This window comes from Odontesthes bonariensis, chromosome 11 (genome assembly GCF_027942865.1).
Source record: "Odontesthes bonariensis isolate fOdoBon6 chromosome 11, fOdoBon6.hap1, whole genome shotgun sequence".
Taxonomy (NCBI): domain Eukaryota; kingdom Metazoa; phylum Chordata; class Actinopteri; order Atheriniformes; family Atherinopsidae; genus Odontesthes; species Odontesthes bonariensis.
The window spans coordinates 30,796,594-30,810,083 of record NC_134516.1 but is presented as its reverse complement, the minus strand read 5'-3'; the positions used below and the strand labels follow the sequence as shown (position 1 = coordinate 30,810,083).

Below are 13,490 nucleotides of genomic sequence, written 5' to 3'. Positions count from 1 at the left end.
CGGTCTAGGCAGAGTGCTCGCTCCTTCTCCCGGTGCTGTGCAGCCGCACGTAAGTAACAGTTTGTGTAGTTATAGTTATGTTGTTGGTGAAGGCTATGTGTTTGCTAGCCCTCTCCCGGCATCTGTAACCTGCCTATGTTAAAGCGGCCAACTCGGTTGTGCCGTTTTTTTCTTGTTGCTGCTATTGTTCTGCCCCTCTCCTGGTGAAGGCGGCGTGTGCGCCCCCCGCTCCCAGCACAGGTGGCCTATAGTGGTTGCCGGTGAAGGCACCGTTTGCGGCTCCCTCTCCCAGCATCCACCTATAGCTAAATAGAACTTACACTAGCCCCTCTCCTGGTGACGGCGGCGTGTGCGCCCCCCGCTCATAGCACAGGTGGCCTATAGTGGTTGTCGGCGAAGGCACCATTTGCGGCTCCCTCTCCTGGCATCCACCTATAGACGAGTGTATAAATACAGCAATAGCCCCTCTCCTGGTGACGGCGGCGTGTGCGCCCCCCGCTCCCAGCACAGGCGGCCTACAGTGGTTGTCGGTGAAGGCACCATTTGCGGCTCCCTCTCCCGGCATCCACCTATAGATAAGTAAATAAACAATAGCCCCTCTCCTGGTGACGGCGGCGTGTGTGCCCCCCGCTCCCAGCACAGTTGGCCTATAGTTGATTGTCGGTGAAGACACCGTTTGCGGCTCCCTCTCCCAGCATTCATCTATAGCTAAGAAAAAAAAACATAACTAGCCCCTCTCCTGGGGCCTATAGTTGGTTGTCGGTGAAGGCGGCGTTTGCTGCCCCCCTCTCCCAGCATCCATCTATAGATAGATAAATAAATACATACATATTTCAAATATATTGTATGTATATATATAGAAAGAGAGAGAGAGAGAGAGAGAGAGCTGGTGGTCCCGACATGGATGACAACCACTCCTGCTCGGCCTGTATGGCTCCTCTACAACTTGAGGATGGCCATGATCTGTGTCCCTTGTGCCTTGGCCTCGGACATCTTAGGCAGGGTCTTTCAGGCGAGTCCTGCGCATGAACTGTGGTATCTTGCCTCATGCTGTCAGAGCTACTAGGCTGGCTGAGGTAGAGCGCCTGTTGGGCCCTCCCTTGTCTCCCCAGTTGACCCCTGACCAGCGGCTGGCCCCGGTTCGGTCTAGCCGACCCCAGCCTGCTGAGACTGCAGGCCCCACCTCTGGGAAGAGGGCTAAGGGGTCCGGGCTTACTTCCAGAGTGGATCAGCTGACAGCGGAGCTTGACAGCATGAAGTCCCTCCTCCTGGCCCTCCAACCTGAGGTTGGGGCAACCCAGCCAGGTGCCCTTGTTCCTCCGACGGCTTCGGCTACTATGTTTCAGGACTACGCGTCGGGCAACGAAGCCTCCCGTCCCTCTGCAGCGGGCTCCCTTTCTTCAGCCCCTAGCTCTGCGGGTGGTATTGAGGAATGTTCCATGGGAGCAGCCATTCGTACGGCTCTAGCCAGGCTGCAGCTGGACGTGCCGCAGGCTCAGCCAGCTTCGGCCAGTGCCTTTTTCAGGCACTCCTCACCCCCCGCTGAATTAAATGTGCCTCCATCAGAAGAGTATCTGAGGGAATTGCAGACATTCTGGGGGGACCCTAGGGCCCCTACTCGTCCAACAGCTGATGCTCGGACCTTGGCATCCATGCAGGACGCATCCAGGTTCGGCCTGGACCGCATGCCAGCGGTTGAGCCTACTATAGCCGCCCTGATCGTCTCACCCGATGAAGTTCTGAGACAGGAGGCGAGGTGTCCTCGCCCCCAGTGCCGGGTTACGGATGATTTTCTGGCGAGGGCCTATGAGGCGGGGGCACGCATGGCTCGCATGGGTAATTCCATGTCCCACCTGCTGCTCGCCCTGTCATCATCCCTGCAGGACACTGAGCTGGACACTTCTGTCCACAGTGTTACTGACGCCTCTCTAGAGGCCTTTGCACTGATGTCTAGGGAGTTGGGACGGGTAATGGCAACTCTCGTTCAGGCTCGCCGCCAGGTCTGGTTGGCGCAGTCCCCTCTCTCGGAGGCGTTCAGAAGAACCCTCCACAGTGTTCCGGTGGAACCGGGGGAGCTGTTTGGTTCCGCGGCTCTGGAAGCCCTCGAGCGCACGGTCCAAGCTGGAAAGACCCGACAGCAGCTGTCTGAGCTTCACAGAAGCGCGCCGCTGCCTGGCAACCCTAGGGGCCGTCCAGCTGCCCCAAGGCGCAGCACCCACTCACAGGCCAGGGGCCTCCCTAGGCCCTAGTACTCACGCACACAGCCTGCTCAGCGGCGGGCGCAGACCTTTCGGGCGCCTGAGCGACTGCCCCCTGGGCAACCTCAGGTCTCACGTACTGCCCGTCATGCCCCTGGAGCCTTTAGAGGTCGGGGGGCCCGGCGCTGAGGCCACGGGGCCGACCGTCGGCTTTTTTTCCCAGCAGCAGCTCAGCTACTGGGCTGCTTCCACCAGAGACCCGTGGGTTTTTTCAAAAAAAGCCTTGACCCACGGGTACAAACTCCAGTTCCGATGTCGGCCCCCGACCCATGGCCGAGTCAGGATGACTATCATCCGCGACCCGGCGAAAGCCCGAGCCCTCGCCCAGGGGCTGTTCGTCCTCCTGGGCAAGGGTGCCATCGAACCGGTAGATCCCCTGTTGCACCCCGGGGGGTTCTCCTCGACTTACTTTCTGGTAGCAAAGAAAGATGGCGGATTCCATCCTATCCTCGACCTCAGGAACCTCAACAGGTTCCTCAAGGTCCTGAGGTTCCATATGTTGACCACTGCAGAGGTTCTGCGTACTGTCTCCAGAGGGGAGTGGTTTACCTCCATAGACCTGGAGGATGCCTACTTTCACGTTCCTGTGGCGCCACACCATCGGCAGTTTCTGCGATTCGCCTTTCAGGGGCGTCATTTCCAGTTCAGGGTGCTCCCGTTTGGTCTCTCCCTCTCCCCACGGGTGTTCACCAGGTGTGTGACGGCAGCCCTCTCGCATCTACAGTCGCGGGGCATGAAGATCTTGCCGTATCTGGACGACTGGCTCGTCTGTGCGCCGTCCCAGTCTCAGGTGGCCCTCGACACGACGTGTCTTCTTTCCCATGTGGCCCGTTTGGGCCTCAGGGCGAATTTTACAAAGAGTGGCCTGGCCCCATCACAGAGCACGGTTTTTCTTGGGGTGACCCTTGATGCGGTCACCATGACGGCCTGTCCGTCGCCACGGCGGGTGGACGACATCCTCCGCCGCCTCCTCCCGTTTCGGGTAGGCAGGCGGTTCCACTACGTGGAGTTCTTACGCGTCCTGGGGAAACTGACAGCTGCGGCTGCTGTCGCTGCGTCCCCTCCATAGGTGGTTGCACAGCTTTCACCTGGATGCCAGGAGACACCGGCACAGGAGGCTCAGGGTATCCCACCGTTGCCTTCTTGCCCTGGCCCCGTGGAGGAAGCGTTCGTTTCTCCTCCAGGGCATGCCCATAGGCTCCATTGCATCCTGTCGGGAGACAGTCACGACGGATGCCTCCCTCTCGGGGTGGGGCGCCGTGTGGCAGAACCGGACAGCTCAGGGGCTGTGGCCGGCGTGGGACCGCTCGCAGCACATCAACGCACTGGAGCTGCGGGCTGTGCACTGGGCGTTGCAGGCTTTCCTCCCTTTCTTGAGGGGCCGACATGTACTGACATGGTCGGACAATGTTTCGGTCGTCTCCCACATAAACCACCAAGGTGGCACCAGGTCTGCACTGCTGCTGCAGGCATCCCAGGACCTCCTGCTGTGGGCAGCACCACGCCTAGCCAGCCTGAGGGCAATGTATTTGCCCGGGGAACGAAACCAGAAGGCGGACTTGCTCTCCCGTTGCAAGCCTCCGCCGGGGGAGTGGCAGCTTCATCCGGAGGTGGTTCTCAATATCTGGACCACCTTCGGCAGAGCAAACGTGGACCTCTTTGCCTCAGAAGAGTCGACCCATTGCCCCCTCTGGTTCTCCCGGACAGAGGAGAGCAGTCCCCTGGGCCAGGATGCTCTTGCCCATGACTGGCCAGAGGTTCTCCTCTATGCTTTCCCGCTGATCCCTCTGATAGTCCCTACACTACAGAGGGTCCTCCAGCAGGGCCACAGGCTGCTGTTGGTAGCCCCCTTTTGGCCAGGGAAGACGTGGTTTCCACTGCTGCACAGGCTCTGCAGCGGTTCCCCGTGGCGCCTCCCCGACAGGAGGGATCTCCTGTCTCAGTGGCAGGGTCAAATCTGGCATCCCGACCCTTCCCGCCTGCAGCTGTGGGTCTGGCCACTGCAGGGCCCGACCCGCTACTGACTGAGTGCTTTGGCGATGTCCGCCATACCATCCTAAACGCGAGGGCGCCTTCTACCCGGGCGCATTATGAACAGAGGTGGCGGCTGTTCACTACATGGTGCTTGGACAGGGGTGAGGACCCTGTGCACTGTACTGTCCCTAAGATTCTGGAGTTCCTCCAGTCACTCCTGGATGGCGGCCGGTCCCCCGCTACCCTGAGGGTGTATGTGGCGGCCATTTCCTCTCGGCATGCTCGAGTGGATAACGGCACGGTGGGGAGCCACAGGTTGCTGTCCCTTTTCCTGAAAGGTGCGCGGCGGTTGCGCCCCCCACGAGTGTGGCGCACCCCGCCATGGGATCTGCATCTGGTGCTCGGCGCTCTGTGCTCGCCTCCCTTTGAACCCCTTGATCAGGCAGGGCTGAGGTGGGTCTCCGCTAAGACTGCCTTTGTCCTCGCCATCGCATCAGCGAAGCGCGTCGGGGAGCTGCATACTCTGTCGGTGAGCGACTCCTGCATGAGGTGGAACTTGGATGGCTCGGGGGTTACCCTATGGCCAAACTCCGCCTTTCTCCCGAAGGTGCTGTCTTCATCGAACCTCAACAGACCTATCCACCTGGCACAGTTTGTTCCCCCGGAGGGGGAGGACAGGTTACGACTGCTGTGCCCTGTGCAGGCTCTGAGAGCCTACGTGGCCGCGACTGCCGGTATCAGGCAGTTGGACCAGCTCTTCCTCTGCTATGGTGGCCCTCGGAGGGGCTGTGCGCTCTCTAAACAGCGACTGTCCCACTGGGTGGTGGACGCCATCACCCAGGCATATAAGGGAAGTGGGCACCCCCCGCCGGCTGGAGTGACCTGCCACTCCACCAGAGCTGTCTCGACATCATGGGCAGCCCAACGGGGCGTGCCCCTGGAGGACATCTGTGAGGCAGCGTGATGGGCGTCACCGAGTACCTTTTCCAGGTTGTATCGAGTGAATGTTGCCACTCCCCACCCGTTGGCTGTGGTCCTGCTGCCCGACTCTGCTGCTTCCTCTCAGTAAAGTGAGTAGGTGCTGGATTCCTCGTGACTTTTCTGGTATGAGTCATCCAGTGCTTGAAAGCACCGCCTCTGGCGGTCAGTAAGGATGAAATAGAACGAAAGTTACGCATGTAACTACGGTTTTATGAATCCTGGATGACCGACAGAGCGTTCTGTCACTCAGAATCCTTGTGTACTCGCGAGAAGATTCTGTAGGAACCGATCTGCTGATGTCACCGGAAGATATAGGCTCTCCGGGGTCAGCAGGGGGTCACGAGTGACTTTGTTGGTATAAACACTCGACCTGCGCATGCGCGAGATGTATCATTCAGTGCTTGAAAGCACCGCCTCTGGCGGTCATCCAGGATTCATAGAACCGTAGTTACATACGTAACTTTCCTTTTCTCTCCTTTAATGACTTAAGAAAAATGTTTTTTACCAAGATGATTTTTCGAAGGAACAGCTCTTCTTCAGTCTCTGAAAGTGAGAAAAGAATTGCCTTGGCAGGTGAAAAAGATGTAAGGCAAGATTAATTCAGACATATAGAAACAGTGACTATTTGGATATTTCCACGCACCACTAAATCATTTCAACTAAAACAAAAGAACTAAAAGAGAGATGATTTTAGTTTGAAGCTAACTTTGATTTGATTTTAAATCTTCTCTTTTCTGTTATTCTTCATATTTTAGTGGCTGGCCTTCTCTTCTATACGAAGATAACTGCTGCTGTGATGAAAGCTGTTTTCTTACCAAGTCAAAGATTGTTCATTTGCAACAGTGTTGGAGGGGAGTTTGTTAGTATCAGCTGATTAACGGGCTTTTGGAGTTTTGCTGCTCCAAACTGTTGTTATTGTTTCAGACAGAAATATTCACCAACTCTGGAGCTCTAGAAGCATCAGCCAGTGATTCTAGATTTGTTTCTGTCTGACAGATTCACTGTGTTTTCTCATTATTTAATGAATCATCATTTCATCAACTGAACCACTGAAGAAGAAAACAGACTTTACCATGAAGACCAGCACAACTTTCACATCATATTAATCTGAACAAACAACTAAAACATGGTGTCTGACCTCAGACTCTTCAGTCCACAGTGTGGACTCTGCAGAAAGCTGCACAGCCTCTTCACTGCAGAGTCACCGATGTCATTCCCGCTCAGGTCCAGTTCTGTCAGATGGGAGGGGTTGGACTTCAGAGCAGAGACCAGAGAAGCACAGCTGATCTTTGACAACCTGCAGTCCCTCAATCTGAATAAAGAATAAAACATGTGAGCTGAAGCCAACAGGATGCAGGTTAAAACAGTCAAACAGAACAAGTGAACAAGAGCTCTCATTAATATTAATGACAACATGCTGCTGCTTCAATAAAGATGGAGTGATTTCAGCTCTTAAACTCTGCCAGCTCCACCAGTGGCTCCATCCATACAAACTCATGTTGTGCAGCCAAATGATTCAAGTTTCAAAGAAAACAAACATGTCAGGAGGAACTTTGGAGCAAATGGGAACAAACTGATAGAAATGGATATCAAGTTCACTGTTTTATTGAAGGTTAAAGGCACAAAAACATGCTGCAGTGATGTTTAATGTAATCACGGAATCAAACTTCTTTAAAGAGTCGACAGCAGCAGAACTTGTTACTGTGACTTGTTGTGTTTGAATATTTCAGTCAGTCCAAACATAACAGAGCCTTAGAAAAGTGTTGGAAGCATCCAGAGGTGGACTGATTGATCAGTTTGGCTGATTAATGGATGCTGATGGACGCTTTGACTAACTATCAGAATCAGTGGAGTTTGAGGCTGATGGTTGGGAGACCTCCCCCATCTCCAGCAGGAAGCTACAAAGCTGAAGTCAAGGAGGAGTCAGAGTGTTAAGTTCAGTGTTTCCATTCAGTCTTTAAACATCACAGCTTCCATCAGAGTCACATGATTTAGAAGCAGACAGAAACACAGCAGGCAGCAGCTCCACTGAGAGACTCATCTTCAGGAAATCCAAACACTGGACTAATGAGCAGATCAGTACAGATGCTCGCTACCAAAGCTGTTTCTCCATGGAGTTTAACTGGACCAAAATATGAGTTTTTCCATCAGTTGAAACTGAAAGTCAAGTCTTATTCTTTAAAAAGACGTTTCATTCAAAGTCATACAGATGATTTTAGTTTGAAGCTAACTTTGATTTGATATCAAATCTTCTCTTTTCTGTTATTCTTCATATTTTAGTGGCTGGCCTTCTCTTCCATGCGGTGGTGTGCTGGGAGGCAACGTTAAGAGGAGAGATGTCAGCAGACTGGACAGGCTGCTGAGGAAAGCTGGCTCTGTGGCTGCTGCAGAGCTGGAGTCCTTAACATCAGATGCAGAGAAAAGGACTCTGAACAAGCTGCTGTCCATCATGGACGATGAGCAACTGTGATTTGTGCTGAGTGCTGACAGAAACAGCTGACATTAACAAAGTGTGTCAGTGCTGCAGGTTATTTTCACCAGAACTCATGGAAATATGGTGTGGAGGAGGTGTCTAAGAAAGGAAAAAAACATCTCAAATATGAAGAAATGAGACTAAAGTGGAAATAAAAAAGCTGCTCACACACACTCACAACCTCCTTCCATCTGCTGTTACCTAGCAACAAGTTAGCTCACAGCTTTTCATCCATCCATCGTCCAATCATGTTATTCTTCTTCTGATAAACTCTTCTTTGTGTTTTCCTCACAGTCACTAAATGTCAGCATCACTTTCAGTTGGACTTGACATTGTGTAACAGAGGGAATTATTGATAGAATTCATGAAATAAAGCTCAACTGAAAGTGATTTCCTTTCAGTTATTAGTGGGAGAAGCTTTTTGGCTGGATTTTGTCATCATGAATGAATCTGACTGAAGATAACTGCTGCTGTGATGAAAGCTGTTTTCTAACCAAGTCAAAGATTGTTCATTTCCAACAGTGTTGGGGGGAGTTTGTTAGTATCAGCTGATTAACGGGCTTTTGGAGTTTTGCTGCTCCAAACTGTTGTTATTGTTTCAGACAGAAATATTCACCAACTCTGGAGCTCTAGAAGCATCAGCCAGTGATTCTAGATTTGTTTCTGTCTGTCAGATTCACTGTGTTTTCTCATTATTTAATGAATCATCATTTCATCAACTAAACCACTGAAGAAGAAAACAGACTTTACCATGAAGACCAGCACAACTTTCACATCATATTAATCTGAACAAACAACTAAAACATGGTGTCTGACCTCAGAGTCTTCAGTCCATAGTGTGGACTCTGCAGAAAGCTGCACAGCTCCTTCACTGCAGAGTTACTGATGTCATTCCCGCTCAGGTCCAGTTCTGTCAGATGGGAGGGGTTGGACTTCAGAGCAGAGACCAGAGAAGCACAGCTGATCTCTGACAACCTGCAGTCCCTCAATCTGAATAAAGAATAAAACATTTGAGCTGAAGCCAAAAGGTTGCAGGTTAAAGGGATAGTTCGCCTCTTTTGACATGAAACTGTATGACATCCCATATTAGCAATATCATTTATGAACATTGACTTATCCCCCGCTGCATCCTGTGAGCCGAATCCCAGCTGAGTTTTGCGTTCCACGAAGGTAGTCCGGCTAGTTGGCTAGGGTCAAAAAAATAAAGCGTTTTGCTTCTCAAAAAAATATGCGTTCAAAAGAGTAATACATTTGCATCACAAAATGTTGTCTAGGAAAAAGTCAGACCTCGCTTCGCTTGGCGCTATTTTTGCCTCCCTTGATATCAACGCGTCCAATGTAAAACTGTGCAGACCGAAGAGCAGACCCAGCAGTCCCCTGCTTCCGAGCAGTAAACACCGTAACAGGTGCGGCTATCGCTAGGTGGCTAGGGAGTGCTCGGTTTGCTCTTCGGTCTGCACAGTTTTACATTGGACGCATTGATATCAAGGGAGGCAAAAATAGCGCCAAGCGAAGCGAGGTCTGACTTTTTCCTGGACAACATTTTGTGATGCAAATGTATTACTCTTTTGAACGGATATTTTTTTGAGAAGCAAAACGCTTTATTTTTTTGACCCTAGCCAACTAGCTGGACTACCTTCGTGGAACGCAAAACTCAGCTGGGATTCGGCTCACAGGACGCAGCGGGGGGTAAGTCAATGTTCATAAATGATATTGCTATATGGGATGTCATACAGCTTCATGTCAAAAAAGGCGAACTATCCCTTTAAAACAGTCCAACAGAACAAGTGAAAAAGAGCTCTCATTAATATTAATGACAACATGCTGCTGCTTCAATAAAGACGGAGTGACTTCAGCTCTTAAACTCTGCCAGCTCCACCAGTGGCTCCATCCATACAAACTCATGTTGTGCAGCCAAATGATTCAAGTTTCAAAGAAAACAAACATGTCAGGAGGAACTTTGGAGCAAATGGGAACAAACTGATAGAAATGGAGATCAGGTTCACTGTTTTATTGAAGGTTAAAGGCACAAAAACATGCTGCAGTGATGTTTAATGTAATCATGGAATCAAACTTCTTTAAAGAGTCGACAGCAGCAGAACTTGTTACTGTGACTTGTTGTGTTTGAATATTTCAGTCAGTCCAAACATTACAGAGCCTTAGAAAAGTGTTGGAACCATCCAGAGGTGGACTGATTGATCAGTTTGGCTGATTAATGGATGCTGATGGACGCTTTGACTAACTATCAGAATCAGTGGAGTTTGAGGCTGATGGTTGGGAGACCTCCCCCATCTCCAGCAGGAAGCTACAAAGCTGAAGTTAAGGAGGAGTCAGAGTGTTAAGTTCAGTGTTTCCATTCAGTCTTTAAACATCACAGCTTCCATCAGAGTCACATGATTTAGGAGATTTAGCAGTTAAACTCCAAAATGTGAGTTTTTCCATCAGTTGAAACTGAAAGTCAAGTCTTATTCTTTAAAAAGACGTTTCATTCAAAGTCATACAGATGATTTTAGTTTGAAGCTAACTTTGATTTGATATCAAATCTTCTCTTTTCTGTTATTCTTCATATTTTAGTGGCTGGCCTTCTCTTCTATGCGGTGGTGTGCTGGGAGGCAACTTTAAGAGGAGAGATGTCAGCAGACTGGACAGGCTGCTGAGGAAAGCTGGCTCTGTGGCTGCTGCAGAGCTGGAGTCCTTAACATCAGATGCAGAGAAAAGGACTCTGAACAAGCTGCTGTCCATCATGGACGATGAGCAACTGTGATTTGTGCTGAGTGCTGACAGAAACAGCTGACATTAACAAAGTGTGTCAGTGCTGCAGGTTATTTTCACCAGCACTCATGGAAATATAGTGTGGAGGAGGTGTCTAAGAAAGGAAAAAAACATCTCAAATATGAAGAAATGAGACTAAAGTGGAAATAAAAAAGCTGCTCACACACACTCACAGCCTCCTTCCATCTGCTGTTACCTAGCTACAAGTTAGCTCACAGCTTTTCTTCCATCCATCGTCCAATCATGTTATTCTTCTTCTGATAAACTCTTCTTTGTGTTTTCCTCACAGTCACTAAATGTCAGCATCACTTTCAGTTGGACTTGACATTGTGTAACAGAGGGAATTATTGATAGAATTCATGAAATAAAGCTCAACTGAAAGTGATTTCCTTTCAGTTATTAGTGGGAGAAGGTTTTTGGCTGGATTTTTGTCATCATGAATGAATCTGACTGAAGATAACTGCTGCTGTGATGAAAGCTGCTTTCTAACCAAGTCAAAGATTGTTCATTTCCAACAGTGTTGGAGGGGAGTTTGTTAGCATCAGCTGATTAACGGGCTTTTGGAGTTTTGCTGCTCCAAACTGTTGTTATTGTTTCAGACAGAAATATTCACCAACTCTGGAGCTCTAGAAGCATCAGCCAGTGATTCTAGATTTGTTTCTGTCTGACAGATTCACTGTGTTTTCTCATTATTTAATGAATCATTTCATCAACTAAACCACTGAAGAAGAAAACAGACTTTACCATGAAGACCAGCACAACTTTCACATCATATTAGTCTGAACAAACAACTAAAACATGGTGTCTGACCTCAGAGTCTTCAGTCCACAGTGTGGACTCTGCAGAAAGCTGCACAGCTCCTTCACTGCAGAGTCACCGATGTTGTTCCAGCTCAGGTCCAGTTCTGTCAGATGGGAGGGGTTGGACTTCAGAGCAGAGACCACAGAAGCACAGCTGATCTCTGACAACCTGCAGTTCCTCAATCTGAATAAAGAATAAAACATGTGAGCTGAAGCCAACAGGATGCAGGTTAAAACAGTCCAGCAGAACAAGTGAAAAAGAGCTCTCATTAATATTAATGACAACATGCTGCTGCTTCAATAAAGACGGAGTGACTTCAGCTCTTAAACTCTGCCAGCTCCACCAGTGGCTCCATCCATACAAACTCATGTTGTGCAGCCAAATGATTCAAGTTTCAAAGAAAACAAACATGTCAGGAGGAACTTTGGAGCAAATGGGAACAAACTGATAGAAATGGAGATCAGGTTCACTGTTTTATTGAAGGTTAAAGGCACAAAAACATGCTGCAGTGATGTTTAATGTAATCATGGAATCAAACTTCTTTAAAGAGTCGACAGCAGCAGAACTTGTTACTGTGACTTGTTGTGTTTGAATATTTCAGTCAGTCCAAACATTACAGAGCCTTAGAAAAGTGTTGGAAGCATCCAGAGGTGGACTGATTGATCAGTTTGGCTGATTAATGGATGCTGATGGACGCTTTGACTAACTATCAGAATCAGTGGAGTTTGAGGCTGATGGTTGGGAGACCTCCCCCATCTCCAGCAGGAAGCTACAAAGCTGAAGTCAAGGAGGAGTCAGAGTGTTAAGTTCAGTGTTTCCATTCAGTCTTTAAACATCACAGCTTCCATCAGAGTCACATGATTTAGAAGCAGACAGAAACACAGCCGGCAGCAGCTCCACTGAGAGACTCATCTTCAGGAAATCCAAACACTGGACTAATGAGCAGATCAGTACAGATGCTCGCTACCAAAGCAGAAACTAAAAGATGTATCTTCTGCTGTTATTGGCTCATCCTGTTTGTTACTGATGATCTCAGCTCAGCAAAGAACACCATGTGAGCAAAGCATCTTCTCACACTGACAGTCAGCTGTTTTGCCGGAGTGAACAGGGCAGACAATACAGCCTCTAAATAAGGCATAATCTGTCTTTATTTCACCAACACTTTAAAACCAATGACTGAATGAACGCATACTATTGCACTGTTAGCTCAGAGCTGCCATGCTGTTGTTATTTGGGGCTATCGGGGGCTTTCTATACACGCGTCTCGTGGCGCGGCACGCATCAATGATGTCATCCCACTGTATTGTCTAAGCCCGGTTCCCTACACGGATCTCGAGTGATATAAATAGTGTCCGAAGGACGCTGACTTCCACCACACTGTTATCGGTGAGTAGATGAACGTATTTTATGCCAGAAATAAAGTTCAGGTTTAAAAAAGCGAACTTCCCCTTTAAGGCCCTCGGCCTCTGGAGAAGTCACTCAACCTCCCTCCTTCATGCAAAGTCCAGTGTGTCATCACCCAGCAAGGATTGGCTCTTTTGGCCCTTCTGCCCTAAATTCCTCAGGTTTATCTTGTCTTTTTGATCCCCTTGGTCCCTCAATAAACCTTTAAACTCCAATTTAGCACGTGGAAATATTTCATGTTACTCTCCTCTAACCCGAGCCGAGCGGGGCTCTGTAGCTGCAGCCTTTGTGTGTCACTCTGCAGACCGCCATGCTTTCTGTAGGACTGACAGACCTTTCTTCCAAGATATTAATACATAAAGGACAACTTTTTTTCTTTTACTTTGACTCACTTTAAAAAGTTTCCACAGAGAAATACATTCCACGCGTCAATGATGTCATCCCACTGTATTGTCTATGCCCGGTTCACTCCCGTTATAGAGTTTAAAAAGCTGCAAAACTGCACTTTGGTTATTTATTTATTTATTTTTAAAGTTTCATGTTCATGTTCAAAACAGACAGCAAAACTAAATCTACACTTCAGGACGTACTGTGATAGAAAAAATCTGATCCTTTATGCTCACTGTGGAGGGGGTGTGGTGCATCAGCTGCAGGAGAGAGGTGTGGAAGGGGCTCAGGGAAGCAGCATCAGGTGAGTGATTAGTACACCAGAAACCAATTGTCTAATCACTCTCCCCTTTTAAAAACAGTAGCGAGCTGGACCTGGAAAGAGAGGAAGGAGACACGAGGAACCGCATGTGGAGTCGGACGCAGGAGCTGGGAGACTC

General features: G+C 49.3%; 2 protein-coding genes across 2 annotated transcripts in view; both read right to left on the bottom strand.

The window, feature by feature from the left end:
- LOC142391905 (NLR family CARD domain-containing protein 3-like) overlaps positions 1-13,490 on the bottom strand; it is a 418,516-nt gene that overhangs the window by 387,093 nt on the left and 17,933 nt on the right. The window lies entirely within an intron of this gene.
- LOC142391961 (ribonuclease inhibitor-like) lies at positions 6,521-13,460 on the bottom strand. The gene is made up of 4 exons (XM_075478156.1): positions 13,426-13,460; positions 11,269-11,442; positions 8,570-8,676; positions 6,521-6,525 (listed from the first exon to the last, which is right to left on the bottom strand). The coding sequence occupies exons 1-4, from the start codon at positions 13,458-13,460 to the stop codon at positions 6,521-6,523; spliced, it is 321 nt and encodes a 106-aa protein (XP_075334271.1).

Coding starts and splice junctions, on each gene's coding strand:
- LOC142391961 (XM_075478156.1), bottom strand. CDS start 13,460: ATGCGGTTCCTCGTGTCTCCTTCCTCTCTTTCCAG. Junction 11,443..13,425: donor TCTCCTTCCTCTCTTTCCAG/GTCCAGCTCGCT, acceptor TTCTTTATTCAG/ATTGAGGAACTGCAGGTTGT. Junction 8,677..11,268: donor TGTGGACTGAAGACTCTGAG/GTCAGACACCAT, acceptor TTCTTTATTCAG/ATTGAGGGACTGCAGGTTGT.